At 43.4% G+C, this 15,917-nt stretch overlaps 1 protein-coding gene across 1 annotated transcript in view; it reads right to left on the bottom strand.

Moving 5' to 3' along the window:
- The window catches only part of DOCK5 (dedicator of cytokinesis 5), a 216,535-nt gene that overhangs the window by 151,732 nt on the left and 48,886 nt on the right, over nucleotides 1–15,917 (bottom strand). Inside the window, exon 2 of the mRNA XM_082842361.1 lies at nucleotides 4,499–4,582. Within this exon, the coding sequence (XP_082698487.1) occupies nucleotides 4,499–4,582 (84 nt within the window). The remainder of the gene's footprint in view (nucleotides 1–4,498; nucleotides 4,583–15,917) is intronic.

Below are 15,917 nucleotides of genomic sequence, written 5' to 3'. Positions count from 1 at the left end.
CATTCATTCATTTATTTACTTTCAGCCACGCCTTGCAGCGTGTGGGATCTTAGTTCCTGACCTGGGATCAAACCCGTGCCCCCTGCCTTGGAAGCATGGAATCCTAACCACTGGACCACCAGGGAAGTCCCTGACGTCCTTCTTTGAAATGAAAGAATTCTATGGCTGGCCCCCAAGCATTTTATGGTAACAATTAACAAGAAAATTGGCTTCTTGCTGTCAGGACCTACAGCACCTGGATCATCATAGTCTAGATGCAGCAGTGATCAAGTAACAGTGTTTTGTATGAACTGGGCCAGCACTTCTGGCAAGTGTACCGCTGTGTAAGTTGTAATATATTAGGTGCACCGTGGCTTTTGGACTCAAGCTCCGGAAGGTATTTGACACAGACGTGTTTGTGTGTTTACATTTATATTCAACCAAGCTTGGTGACCACATTAGCTTGGTTCATAGGAGTGCTACTTTTAGGAATGCTCATTGGTGGACTGGGAGATTGCTCAGGAAAGTAAAAATAATAAGCACACTTAAAATTACCATTGATATGACTCATGTGAGGACAAAGTATTTCAATCAACTATTTCAAGAAACATTGGGGTCACATAAAAATGAAAAAAAAACTTTGAAATTGTATTTAAAAGGTATCATCGGGCTTCCCTGGTGGCGCAGTGGTTGAGAGTCCGCCTGCCGATGCAGGGGACGCGGGTTCGTGCCCCGGTCCGGGAGGATCCCACATGCCGCGGAGCGGCTGGGCCCGTGAGCCATGGCCACTGAGCTTGTGCATCCGGAGCCTGTGCTCCGCAACGGGAGAGGCCACAACGGTGAGAGGCCCGCGTACCGCAAAAAAAAAAAAAAAAAAAAAAAAGGTATCATCTACTTGACTTGAGATCAACTCTGTGCTCTTCCCTCCCACACTCTGCAGGTCAATTAGAAAAGCCTGACAATACAACACACACACACACACACACACACACACACACACACAGGAGCTAACATGGTATAGTAAAGAATTACCACATCTAGATGTGAAAAAGAACAAACTCAGAAAGATGAGGCCAGCACTGGGGGCTGCTTTCCTCTTGGGGCATCTGCTGAATTAAGAAAAGATTCCTGAGCGGCTAAGCAGCATTTCTGACGGCCTTGTGGGGTCAGGAAAGCCCTGGCACTGCCAGTGAACTGGCTGCAATTTCAGACAAAAAAGACTAAGGAAAAAAGCCTTACTGCAGATGAAGATAATGATAAAAAGTTTTACAAACAGGAATTAAAAGTTGGAATTGTTTAATATAACAATTCTAAAATTGTATGCACCTAAAAACAGTTCTGAGAATACAGAAAGCAAAAAAGTGACATCACTGTAAACTGACGCAAACTGCAATCATGGGGGAAGGTTTAACACAGTTCTCTCAGCAACAGAAAAAGCAGAAAGAAGGTTAGCATATGGCAAATTTGAAAAAAAAAAGTGACAAAATCACAATCTAATTGTCATCTATAGAACTTTGCACCCAGTAATCGTAAAATATACATGCTTTTCAAGCCCATGGAAACTGAACATGTGCCTTTTACCGGTATAATGGAAAATGTGTGTCCATAAAGACTAGGTAGAGTAGATTAATTTGGCCCAGACAAAGCTGTATGACCTAGTAAGGCTTGAAGAGACTATGGTTTCAATATGTAAAGGAGTTCAAGAAGATAAGTAGGACTTCCCCGGTGTGCAGTGGTTAAGAATCCGCCTGCCAATGCAGGGGACACGGGTTCGAGCCCTGGTCCAGGAAGATCCCACATGCCACGGAGCAACTAAGTCCGTGCACCACAACTACTGAGCCTGAGCTCTAGAGCCCGCGATCCACAACTACTGAAGCCCACGCACCTGCAGGCCGTGCTCCGCAACAAAAGAAGCCACCACAATGAGAAGCCCACACACCGCAACAGTAGCCCCTGCTCGCTGCAGCTAGAGAAAGCCTGTGCACAGCAATGAAGACCCAATGAGCCAAAAATAAATAAATAAATAAATAAAATAAATTTAGATTAAAAAAAAAGAAGATAAAGTAGATTATCCCTAGTGTCTTGGTGATGCCACGGAATCAATGTTTGGCTGGACCTAAGATGGTGAGAATAAAAATGGAAGAGAGGGGCTTCCCTGGTGGTGCAGTGGTTAAGAATCCGCCTGCCAATGCAGTGGACACGGGTTCGAGCCCTGGTCCGGGAAGATCCCACATGCCGCGGAGCAACTAAGCCCGTGCGCCACAACTACTGAGCCTGCGCTCTAGAGCCCGCGAGCCACAACTACTGAGCCTGTGAGCCACAACTACTGAAGCCCACACACCTAGAGCCTGTGCTCCACAACAAGTGGAGCCACTGCAATGAGAAGCCTGCGCACTGCAACAAAGAGTAGCCCCCACTTGCCACAACTAGAGAAAGCCTGCACACAGCAACGAAGACCCAACGCAGCCAAAAATAAAATAAATAAATAAATAAATTTATTTTTTAAAAAAAATAGAATAGAGTGGGAAGCATCCACACAGCCCTCCCTCCCTTCCCCTGCCCCTGGAAGCTGCACGAAGACATTCTGAAGTGCGTGAAGGGGAGAAGGATAATGCAAACCACCAGCCCTCTGGAAGGAAGAGTAAAAACTGAGCCTTCTGTGCAATGCGGCAGACGGCTTAGCTTTCCTATGGCCGAGCCCTACTTCCTTTCCTTCGGACCTCCCATCCCCTCTTCCCCATCCTGTGTCTGTCTGCTTTGCCCTTGGAAGCCGCACTAGGTTCTAGACAACCACCCTTGCCATGCCATCATCAGAACCATTTACATGGGGGGGGGGGGGGGCCAGACCCTGCAAATCCAGAGTTCCTTGTCCTAACAAGCCCTATCTTATGAGAAAAATCTGCCTAGCTTCCCACCTCATTCCTGCCCCAATCTTCAGAGAGAATCAATGGACCCTCAATGTTCTTTGCTTTGATCCTCAACGTTAGGGGCCTCGAGACATGTTTGTTGTACTCTGGGCATTTGGATTAGAAACGTGGATACGTGGATGAGTCCCGTTAGGATTTAGAGAGCTTGAGTTGGAGCGAGAAGCCTGGGGGGTGGGGGTGGGGGTGGGGGTGCAGACATGACCTGTGCTCTTCAGATGACCCGGGAGCCCTGGGCAACTGCCCAACAACCCACTTACAGGTTAACTGGGACCCCCTCCCCAGCCCGACCTAGTTGCAGGAAATACACTCGTAGGCTTTCCAGACCTAGAGTCGTCCGGACCTAATTCTCTGAAGGAATCTCAGCAACACCAGTAAGTCTCTCCCTCATTTCTCCCCGAGTCTGGGAACATTTAGTGCTGAGAAGAAAGAGCCACTTCAGCAGCTGGGCTTCCTTCGAGCTCCCGCCAGACCAGAGGCACGCATGTCTCCTCTGGAGCCAGGGCTGCGTCAGGCCCTTCTGCATCCGGTCACATTTTTTTTTGAATTTTTATCGGTTTATTTAGTTATTTTATCTGAGAGAATTTTACAAAGAAATAAATGTTGTTGCCTTTTAGAATGTGAGTTGAATTATATGCTTTTCCTATTTATTTTCAGCACTTATGAAGAGATAGCATCTTTCATGTATTAAGGTCTTGCTTCAGGAGAAGCCGCTGGAAATCAGCAGCGCTTCATCTCATGTGGCTCTGTCACTAGTTGTATGACGTGAGGCACCTTATTTACTCTGAACATCAGTTTTCTCAACTATGTTAAAAAAGTGAGCATGGGGCTTCCCCGGTGGCGCAGTGGTTGAGAGTCCGCCTGCCGATGCAGGGGACACGGGTTCGTGCCCCGGTCCGGGAAGATCCCACAAGCCGCGGAGCGGCTGGGCCCGTGAGCCATGGCCGCTGAACCTGCGCGTCCGGAGCCTGTGCTCCGCAACGGGAGAGGCCACAACTGTGAGAGGCCCGCGTACCGCAAACAAAAACAAAAACCAAAACCAAAACACAAAAGTGAGCATGGGTTAACTTGTGTAATTTTTAAGAGTTCTATATTTTTGAAAGTCAATAATACATATTTTTTCTTAATTAGAAAAAAACCCTTGCCCTGACACCCTTAGAAGATTGCCGTAAGAATTAAATAGGACGGCATACGTATAACAGCACTGAAACCTCACAAAATGCAGAGTCACAGATTTTGGTTTTGGTTGTTTTAGCTACACGGCACAGCATGCAGGATCTTAGTTCCCCAACCAGGGATCGGACCCATGCCCCCTGCAGTGGAAGCGCGGAGTCTTAACCACTGGAGCACCAGGGAAGTCCCCAGAGTCACATATTTTGATGCTGGCCTCTGGGCATGTCTGCGCTCATGCACTCAGCTGGCTGTTTTGAAAACACCCACAGTCCAAAACTGTATACCCTAAGCACTTCCTGGATTTTTACTAGCATCACTTCAGATGTAAAGCACGTTGATATCTGCTCTAAGTGCCTTATGAATAAGTAACTTCTACTGTTTGGGCCTTGCTCCGTGTCTGGCAGAAGGCCATCCAGACTTACCCTCATACATCTCCAGGATGTGAACCGTGTCTCCAACCTGCAAGGACAGCTCCACATCTTGAGAGGCATTGTAGTTATAGATCGCTGGAAAGGAGAAATAAAAGAGGGACATGATGGCATCAGCGGCAGTTCAAATACAAGTCACCAAACACATTAAAAATAATAATAATAATACGAGTCACCAAAGAGCACATTCAGTGGTTAGTGAACCACTCCTCTAACAAATAACCCTCTCTTTAATCATTTCAGGTGAATCCCCCACTGGAAAGCAGAGAGCATCCTCCTGGACTCCCATTACTGGTATGTTACAGTCATACTTCCGTCCAACAAATATTGGTTGGTTGCCTACTATGAGATACAGACTGGAGATAGAGCGTTGAAACACACAGATGTGGTCCCTGTACCAGGGATTTTTAATAGTTTAGTACGGGAAGAGATATAGTAAATATATTATTACAGAAACAACTCCTTAATTAAAATGGTGATAAGAGTTATCAGCCTATAACACCACTGAGCTTATGATCTCTAGGGCATAGGGCGAGCCGTCTCCCGGCTTCCCTAACACAGTAACAGGCAGCCAACGGACCACATGTGAGTCCCACCTACCCCCCAGTAATAGATTAACACTGGATGGCTGCCTCACCCCAGCTCTAGGTACCCTGGGGAAATGGGGTGTCCCCAAGGTGACCTCCATCACCACAGTCCTTAGGACTGGCAATGACTGGACCACAATCATACAAAACAGTAGACGAACTCTTGTAACTCCAAAAGAAGAAGGCAATCCCATTTTAAGACAGGTAAGAGCTCTGAAGAGACATTTTACGGAGAATCATATATGATGACTAATAAGCACCAGAAAAGACGTCCAACAACCATTAGTCATCAGGGAAATGCAAATTAAAACCGCAACGAGATACAACTTCTCACCCACCAGAATGGCTATTAATTTTTAAAAGGCAGACTTGGCAGGAATGTGGAGAAACTGGAACCCTCATGCATCGCTAGTAGGAACATAAAATGACACAACCTCTTCGGAAAACGGTTTGGTAGTTTCTTAAAAAGTTAAACATAAATGTACGTGCAGCCCAGCAATTCCACGCCCAGTTATCTACAAAGAGAAATGGAAACGTGCCGACACAGAAACTTCATGTGACTATCCACAGCTGTTGTGGTAGGCAGGATAATAGCCCCCAAAAGATATCCACATCCGAGTTCGGCATCTGTGAATGTTTCCTCAGGTGGCAAAAAGTGTGAGTTAGTTAAAGATACGGAGAGGAGGTTAATCTGGAAATTCAGGGTGTGGTCCAAACACAATCACACGTATCCAGATGACAGAGAGACAGAGGGAGTTTTGAGAGTCTCACAGAAGAGAAGGCAACATGAGGACGGAGGCAGAGGTGGAAGTAACATGACCTCAGGTCAAGGACTGGCACCACCACTAGCAGCTAGAAAAGACAAAGGACGGAATCTCCCCTAGAGCCTCTAGAAGGAGCACAGCCGGTCAACACCTTGATTTTAGACCTCTGGCCTTCAGAGCTACGAGAGAATAAAATCCTCCTGTTTAAGCCACCAAGTTTGTGGTAATTTGCTAGGACAGCCACAAGAAACCAATATAGCAGCATTATTCACAACAGCTGAAAACTGGAAACAATTCATCCACTGAAGAATGAGTGGAGAAGTAAAATAGGGTGTGTCCACACAATGGAATATCAGTCAGCAATAAAAAGGAATGAAATACGAACACATGCCACAACACGGATGCTTCAAAGACATTATGCGAAATGAAAGTCCCGTGCACAACACATATGTTAGGCTTCCATTTCCTTGTAACGTCCAGAAGAGGCAAGTCTATCAGCGACATAGGGCAGCTGATTGTTTCGTGGGTTGGGGGTGGGAATAGCGACAGAGCACAACAGGCACCAGGAAGCTTTACAGAGAGATGGAAACATCCTAAAACTGGATTGGATCGTAGTGATGGTCATATAACACTGCACATTTACTAAAAATCAATGAACTATATGCTTACAGTGGGTGGATTTTATGGTATATAAATTAGACTTCGATGAAGGTTTGTTTTTTTTTTTTTTTTTTTTTGCGTTACACGGGCCTCTCACTGTTGTGGCCTCCCCCGTTGCGGAGCACAGGCTCCGGACGCGCAGGCTCAGCGGCCAGGGCTCACGGGCCCAGCCGCTCCGCGGCATGTGGGATCCTCCCGGACCGGGGCACGAACCCATGTCCCCTGCATCGGCAGGCGGACTCTCAACCACTGCGCCACCGGGGAAGCCCTTTTTTTTTTTTAAGGTAGATTTATTTCTTGCCCTCTCTCATGATGAGTGAGCTGCATCCTTTCAGGGAAAAAGAACCACCTTAGAGATTCGGTTCTAACCACTGACCTGACCATCCAAGGAACCCACGACGTTCCCCCTCTCTGCAGCTCTTATGAGCACATGAGGCTGGTCACTCAATCCATCCAACCATCTGCCAGATGCCACAAGGGTCATTAAGAAGGGAAGAAAGGCATCCAATCCAATCATGGTACCTACTGCTCTTTCCTGAGTCTGCAATGCACGGAGATCAGCAGCCTGACTGCAGGCTCATCACAGTCAATCTATCCCAGAACAGAAGGAGCAGACGTCTAGCCCCATGTTCTTCAAGTGGCCTCTCTTTTTGAAGAGAATCACCCAAATATGTGTTCTTCTGTAGTCTTGGCACAGAAGTCTGGACAGATGATACTGGAACTGGCTGACTACTGAGCTTGGGGACTATAATATGAATTCAGAATAAGATCAGGCATTCAGAAGGAGTTAGTTCCTGGTTCCTAGACTTCTTCGTGGGCCACGAGGCCACAGCTACTGATCCACTGAGGTTCACTTCCTTCGTCTAACTGCTACTTGATTCAAATGTTTTGCCCACTAGGTATACTGTTGGGTCTCCATAGAAAATGTAGATCTCACATCCCTGAATCCCTCGAGCCCCCCATTCACTGCCTCCCCCCAAACTGGTTCCTCCCACTGGCCCCGCCAGCAGTTGGAATCAGGAAGTAGACAGCTTGCTGTGTCACAGTGTGTTGTGTAATCACCGAGCTTCACCTCTTCCTCGCCCTTAGTCACCAGGAAAGTAAGCAGAACTCTCAAAGGCAGCATCTGGCACTGTAGCTCCAAGCTACAAACACCTACCAAGGACTGCTGTAAACACACACACACACACACACACACACACCCCCACCCCACAGACTATTATGTTTCCTTAAATCCTAGATTCCAGAGCCTGACAATCAAAGTGCTCCCGCAATTATCCTGGCCTTCATTCTCCACCTTTGCCTCCATCATCTGTCAAATTCCACCCTCTGCTCCAGTCAGGACTCATAACCTCCCCTAAATCCTGTGCTCAGCTCACGGTTTACCTCTGCCTGGAACGACAGCTCATCTGTTTCTTCCTCACACTGTAAAGCTCACATTCACGACGCAGTTTGACAAACGATTCCTGATTCCCTATCACCCTGCAAGGATCTCTTTTTTTCCTCCGATGTCCCGCAATTTTTCCTTTAACACGGTCTGGGCTTTAAATCACAGATAATCTTGCGTTATCATCTGCCACCGATCAGAAGGTAAACCCTTCATGAATGGGGACCCGGTTACACATTACTTTGTGCCTTTCACGTTCCAAGGCACTGGATGAGGCCCAAAGAAGGTGCTCGGGGCACAAGAGTGGCCTTTATAAAACCCACCAATCGATTCAGTTATTCACCACTTCTTCCACAAACTTCAAGGTAATTCTGCTTCCCTCAGAAGCAGCAGGTGTGGTTCCCCACCACTCAAGAAAGGGATTATCCAATCACCTCTCTGGCCTCTCTTTTGCTAATTACACGAGAGCATCTGCCTTTCCAACCCAAGCCTTCAAAGAGCTTCACATGGGAAACACACTCTTCAGCAATGCCTTTCGCTGGAGTGACAAGTCACCAGTTAGAGGGCGTTTGTACCCCCTGTTGCATGCCTTTGGGCAGAAGTACTAACAAGATTTCCAGTCACTTACAACGTCATCTATTTACGCCAACGATGCACTTTAGAACCACGCCTTCTCCATCTCCCTCCTTAATCCACTTCATTTCCGTTGTAGTTTATGATTTCTCTTCCATATGGAATATAGTAACTGTATGGAGTGGGTGCCAATTACCATATTGTTTAATGAGGAAACTGAGACTCAGAAGGGGTCAGCACCTTGCCCCGAAGAGCCCAGCTTTACCAGCAGCAGAGTTGTTACTGATGCCGTCCTATGAAGACCCATTTTACCAGGCTGGTCCACGATGCCAAAGGGATGCCCTGGAAGAGCCCGGCAGCAAAGAAAAGAACCTGATAGCGTCTCAGTATGTTGTCTGCCTTAGAATTCTCTCATTAAACGAGACCCCAACTTCCCCAAACACTCTTTATCACACTGGGTTGGCCAAAAAGTTCGTTCTGTTAGTGAATACATTGTTCAATGGAGTTCTTGGTGAAAATGAAAAACGTCTTTTATTTTTACTTAAAAGCAAACAAACTTTCTGGCCACCCCAATACAGGTTGGTGATCACGTTGTCTGCTCGTCTGGCGCTATTTCAAAAACAGGCTTACAGCTCGCATGCTCAGTGGATCATGTTTTCTCCCTAGAATGTGAATAACTGTTACAGAGGAAGACAGAGAAAGGAGAAGTAAAGGAAACCCTTTGGGTTAAACAAAGCAGACTCAGTTCTATCAGTTACACATGCATGACCTTGGATGAGTTCGTCTGGGCCTCAGTTTCCCATCTGTAAACAAGGCATGGACCAGATGGCTCTAAGGGACCCTACGGCTCCAACAGCCTCTGATTCACGAGGTTATGATAAGAGGCAAGAGAAACAAGCTGTGTCGTTTCGAATCAGCAGGCACCACCGCAATGTCTTGTTTTGTCTGAGGAAATTAAACAAGAGAAGGGAGTCAGTCGCTGTGTACGAACCGCCCTGCTGGCTGCTACCTGCAAGGTTGGGAAAGACAAGCTGCTGGAATTCTGCCCCGAGCAGCTTACTGTTTATATGGCCAAAGTATAATTTTGCAGAGCCAACTAGATAAGACAGTATGTCTACAAATGTAAAGTAGTTTGCATTTTACCAAATCTTTGATTTGGCCTGGCCTTTTCTTTTAAACCAGACTTTCATGAGAGAGGAAAAAAGAGAAGAAATGTGAGGTCTTAGCATCATGCAACAAGAAACCAACAGAATAAGAAGTGTCTCTGATAGGCCCCAATACGAGGATTGGTTTTGACAATGAAAAGTCGATGGGCTGCTAGTAGTTCATCTTTCTGATAAATCAGGCTTTTTCATGAATCCTCAAATGACAACCCCCTGAAGAATTAACTAAAACATGACGTAGCGTCTATGAAAGAAAGATACAGCAAACATAGAACGAGGTCCTGACTTGAGTTGTCTGCTATTCAGAATGTTATCAGGAGGATCACACTTCCTCTTTCTCATGATCATCTTGACCTGCCTACTTTCAGCCATTAGAACTATTAAGACTAAAAAGGCACATGTGCCTTTATCTTCACCCTGGGGTCAATGCAGTACTGTCTTAGAAGGCCAAGTGGACTTTTTCTTTCGCTCTTTAATTCCAGTCTACTACAAGGATGAGACGACAATCAGATTCAACAGGAAGTATGACCCCAGGAGTTTAAAAAAAATGTGGTTTTATGCTGACCATTCCAATTAGGCTCCAGACTGGTCATCCAAGTCAGGGGCTGTCAGATGAGAACAACAGCTTCTACTTGTCACCAACAGTACTCCACAGGAGCAGCTCTTACAGGATTCTTAAACTTCGTTTTCTAGACCTTTAGGAGAATTTAATGACCAGTTAGGAGATTTAATGACCGGTTCATTGGTTATTCTTTAGAAATCTCTATTTTAAGGATTATATCTATTTGTGGCTAGAACAGATAAATGTATCTTTAATGGGAGAGAGATTTCACAGATATAAACTCAACTATGGTTTATTTATTTCCTCACTGGTACCAAAGGATTACCTCCAAGCCATCTCATTTAAATTAGTATGAAATTAAATTTACGTGAAACATGTAAAGCTAAAACAAGACAACTCAAAATTGCAGAATAGAAAGTCTTTGTTCTGCAAACACCAGGAGTTTCCCCACAGTTTGTCTGCGTAAGAAATGGAGGTACCAGTATATTCTTCCAAAGAGGAGAATGTAGCAGAGCCTCTAGGAAGATGACAAGCCCCGGTAGACACAGGGTAAATGGCAGTCACCTTCCCTTTCCCCCTTTCTTGCCCTGTCTGGTTTCCCACTTCGGGCACGGAGGCAGGCACGTCCTCAAAGATGGACACAACTGCCCTCCCCAACAGGACAGTGGAAGTCATTCAATGAAAACTGGGGATCAGGAAGGTACAGGTAACGGAACAAGCTAGCCTCAACAGTCCTAACAAGGTAAAGTTGGACAACGAAGGGCAGATGTCCTTAAGGACAGCAAATGCATTTAATTGCAGGCAGCTAAGTACAAAGCACCCCTTAGAAACAGCACGAGAATCGGGGAATAGTTCAGTATTTTAATCATTTTCTTGCTGCCCCTTCCAAGCATTTCTGCAGTGATTCAACTGAGGAGTCAGGGTGTTATTCAGAATACCAAGGATGCCTCAATCCTGGACTCACTATAGCACTCTCAGTCTGGGTGTAACACTGAAAGTGCACATTCTAATGTTACCATGCTTATACTTCTACTAAGCTTCTATGCTTTTCAACTGAGCTCTTTCTTGTTAAGGAAAAGTAAAAGAGAAAAAAATCAGAGAGCAACTATGGCAGGCTTTTAATGAGGAAGTAAAAAACTGAACTTACTAACAAGTCCAGAACACCTTCCCCTAATCAAATAAGGTATTATTATGAGGTTCTTCTCGGTATGCATTCTTATTAAATAAAAATGAGACAGATCTAAGATAAAAATGGTCAGATCTAAGACTGGGCTGAGTTCGCGGCATCTACCTTATGGACAGAAATCATAATTGAGAATAGAGAATCTAAAAATAAAAGCCAGGACTTCCCTGGTGGTCCAGTGGTTAAGCATCCACGCTCCCACTGCAGGAGGCTCAGGTTCGATCCCTGGTCGGGGAACTAAGATCCCACATGTGGTGGCGAGGCCAAAAAAAAAAAGAAAAGGAAAGATAAAAGCCACCAATTATTGCAGACTCTAGAACAAGCACTTTGAAATGACAGTCAAAAATGTTAGTGATGATTTTCTCCATATGTACATGAAATTTGAGACAAAGCACAGATAAACTGAGAAAATGAATGATCCCCTACCAGGCTGGAAAACCCATTAATTTAATATCACCAATCTGAAAATGCAAATACAAAGGCAGCAGCTTTTATGTCTGTCTCCACAGGGCCTGTCCCAGAACAAGCTCAGCTGGTCGCCCTTAGCCTCCGGGGCGCGTTCAGGAGGGTCTTAGAACAGCTTCTCCCGTATTATGTACACCAGAGTCACTGCACACCAGAGTCACGTCCTACTGAAAGCACCATGAGAAAACAGAATGTGTACATGTGGCTGGGAGCGAAGGGCGAATCAGAAAAGCAGAGAACTGAGAAGGCCAGACACTGAAGAGATCTGGGAAACCTCCCTGTTTCATAAATGAAGAAATGGAAGCCCGGTGTGTACCAGACCAAGGTGACACCAAATTACAGTCAGGCTACTGAAGGTACTTTCTGCAGCTTGGCCAAAAACCTACCATTGCGGACTCTCAGGAAAGGCACTGAATATTTTGGGCTTCAGTTTCCTTATCAATAAAGTGACATTTGCAACCTGGTATTTTGCCTACCTCAGGGTTACTGTAAGAATAAAATAAAAAGAAACATAAAAACGAGTAAGTATTGGTAATGTCTCTGGAAGGTTCTTCACCATAACAGAAAAGAGAAGCATGAAATCAAAAAGATACATAACTCTGGGCTAATCGATTTGCATTGGAAATTCAGTATGAATTTGGAATATTTTTCTCTCTATTCAACTTAAAAATACGTATTCATTTAGACTTGTGGCCAAAGTGGACCACAGGGATCAGGGATCAGATGAACTATCATCTTGAACATCTAAAACATGGACAAAAATATGACAGTGGTTTTCAGACACTGACCAGCATACAACACAGCAGGGTGATGCCTGAGAGAAGGGAAGCAGATGAGGGAAATCTTCAGTTGCATCTCCAGGCAAAAGTGCAGGGAGGAGAAGCTGAAACACAGCCCAGGAATCACCCTAAGGTGAGGGAAGAGAGTTGAGAATTCAGGGAAGTCAAGGTGACTATAACATACAGAGCAGAGAATCAGAGAGGTGAGGGCTGCCTAAGTTTCCCTACTAGCTTAAGCTGATTACTGATCAGCCCATGCGTGTCAAGAAAATTCCCGAGGGCAAGGAAAAGAACCACTGGGAAAGAAAAGGAGGAGCTATTCCCAAGCCTCACACAGAGCTGGGAACAGTTCACATTCTCCACAACCAGAGCCAAGAAACCTTACGGTATGTGGCCACTGGCTTGGGTACTCAGAAGAGTATTGCCTTGGTAATGCAACCAAACTGGCCCCAGACTACAGGCTGTGCTGATCCCACCTAATAAAGATCAAATGCAAACCTGGAGAGAATGAAAGTTTCCTCATAATTCAACTCCATCCCAGAACAAGGCTCAAACTCCCAACATGATAAAATTTACAACGTCTGACATTCGGTTCATGATTATAAGACATGCAAGGAAGAAGGAAAATAATCACCTATAGTTAGGAGAAAAAGCAATCAATAGAAAAAGACCCAGAAATAATGCAGATCAGGCAACAGAAAAAGTCCCAGTTAACTGAAAAGTATTCAAATCATACAAAGCATGTTCTTTGACTACAACGGAATTAAATTAAAAATCAATAACAGAAAGACATTTAGAAAATCCCAAGATATTTGGAAACTGAACAACACACCTCTAAACAGCTCCAGGACCATTAAAAAAATCAATGTAATCCACCACATTGAGATAAAAAGAGAGAAAAAATATGATCATCTCTATAGATGCAGAAAAGGCATTTGATAAAATCTGATATTCACTGATGATAAAAAGTATCAGCAAATGATGAGTATCTTTAATTTGATAAAAAGCATACACGATGCACCTATAGCAAACATACTGAACTGTCAAATATTAAATATGCTTCCCTAATACTGGGAACATGGCAAGGATATCTGCTCTCTATTCTACATTTTAATGTGGTTGTAACTAGTGCTATGATGCAAGAAAAAGAAATTAAAAGCTTACTAATTGGAAAGAATGTCATAAAGCTGTGTTTATTAGTAAATGATTTGGTCATCTATACAGAAAATTTTAAGGCATTTACAAAAGTTACTAAAACTAATGAGTGAGGTTAAGAAGGTTTTAGGCCCCAATTTTGGTCAATATACAAAAGAAAAAAAAGTCCACTGTATTTCTCTATACTATAACAAGCAAGCTGAAATTGCTGGATTATGATGTAAAGTGCATTTCTTCCTATAGATTTCAGGTCAAACGATTTGAAAACCAGTGCCCCAGAGAAACTCTTGCACAAGTGTACCAAGAAATATATATAAGAATGTTCATAGTAGCAGTGTTTGTAGTAGCAAAAACTGGAACCAACCCAATGTCCATTGAAAGGAAAATGGGGAAATAGTTATGTTATATTCAAACATAGAATACAGCAGGGAAAATGAATACATTCTTTGCACACATACCACTAACAAAATGTTGGGCAAATTTTTTAAAAATACAGGAGCGATATACACAGATACCTTTAGATAAAATTTAAAATCTTGGAAAACTAAATGAATTAGGTTCTTAAAATATGCATATATATGTGGTAAAACTATAGGAAAAAATTATGAAAATAAAATACACTCATTTCAGAATACTTTTACTTCCAGGGTGGGGCTGTGGTGTCCGACTATTAGGGAGAAGCATGAGTGTGGGTCTAATATACAATGAACTTCTTTTTGCAATTCATTAGATGGGGACACATGGGGGGTTTTGTTAGTTTGTTTTTATATAAGTGTTGTAAATACTCTTTTATGAGTTCAACATTTAATGTTTCAGTGGTTCACAAATTGTTAAAACACAAGATTGCTGGGCCCCATCTTTAGTTTCTGAGTCAGAAGGTTAGGAATGGGGCCCCAGAATTTGCATTTGAACACGTTCCCAGGTAGGAATGACACTGCTGGTTCAGTTCAACATTTCAAGAACCTCTGCATTACGTATTTGAGCCTCACACAAACCAGCGAAGAAGAAAGAGTGAACATGGGCCTCATTTTACAGATTTAAAAAAGTAATCTCTGAGCGATTAAGGGGTCGACAGGATTACACTACTGCTAATCATACCAGCTCTGGTCTCAGACTACCTGTGTCCAAACACTGGCTCTGTATTTACTGATTCTTATTGGAGGTAATTTAAATTCTTGATGCCCCAATTTCCTAACCTGTAAAATGGGTACAATTATAGCAATTCACATACAGGGTTCTTGTGAGCATTAAAGGATTATAAAGGTAAAGCACTTAAATTTGTTCCTGGTACATAGTAAATCCTGGGTAAACGTTAACTAACTTTAATACCACTACGTTAATTAAGAGGTAGAGTGAGACTTAAATCCAGGTATTCATATTCATTTTCAATCACTGTCAACACAAATGCCTTTTGGTACCACAAAACAACACTGGTGAGTTCCACAAAACTTATCTTTAAAAAAATTTTTTTAGAAACCTTTAAAACTGGATGACTTTAATGGAAATTCTAGATCCCACTGCTCTTTCCACTTACAAGAAAACTAAGAACCCAAGACCATACAGCTAGTTAGATTCAGTCTGGGATGAGCAAGCTGGAATAGCTTTTTCCTAAGGCCACATAACTAGTCTTTATAATAAATGTCACCCTGTATTGAATTGTACTTCTAACGTAAACAATGAAAACAATGGAGGATTAAAAAACAAATGATCAATTACCATTTCTGGAATGAATGAATGAATCAAATAAGCAAGCAAGCCTCAGGCCTATGAACCTGAGGAACTAGGTTTCTGACTTGTTTACCTTCTTAATATATTTATTTTAGCAACCAAATAAAAATGTATTTACACAATACAATTAGCTGGAGTCAATTCAATGCAAAGATATGGAAACGTCCTTTCAATCTCATTTCTTCCTCTAGTCTCTAGAAAAGTAAATACAATATTTCTATGGCTTAAGAACAAATGAAAAATCTAAATTTGATTGTGTATCACCATAATCACTTTACATTTTAAAAAATTCACCAGAATTCCACTTTTTTTCACATACATTCGAAAATAATCAAAAATAAAGTAGCATGCAAATTCAAAACACCTCTTGAGTTATCCCCAAAGCATTAAAATATTTTAGGCATGAA

This window comes from Leucopleurus acutus (genome assembly GCF_964270905.1).
Source record: "Leucopleurus acutus genome assembly, chromosome: 7".
Taxonomy (NCBI): domain Eukaryota; kingdom Metazoa; phylum Chordata; class Mammalia; order Artiodactyla; family Delphinidae; genus Leucopleurus; species Leucopleurus acutus.
Note: the sequence above shows the minus strand (reverse complement) of the source record. Positions and strands in the feature narration are given on the sequence as shown.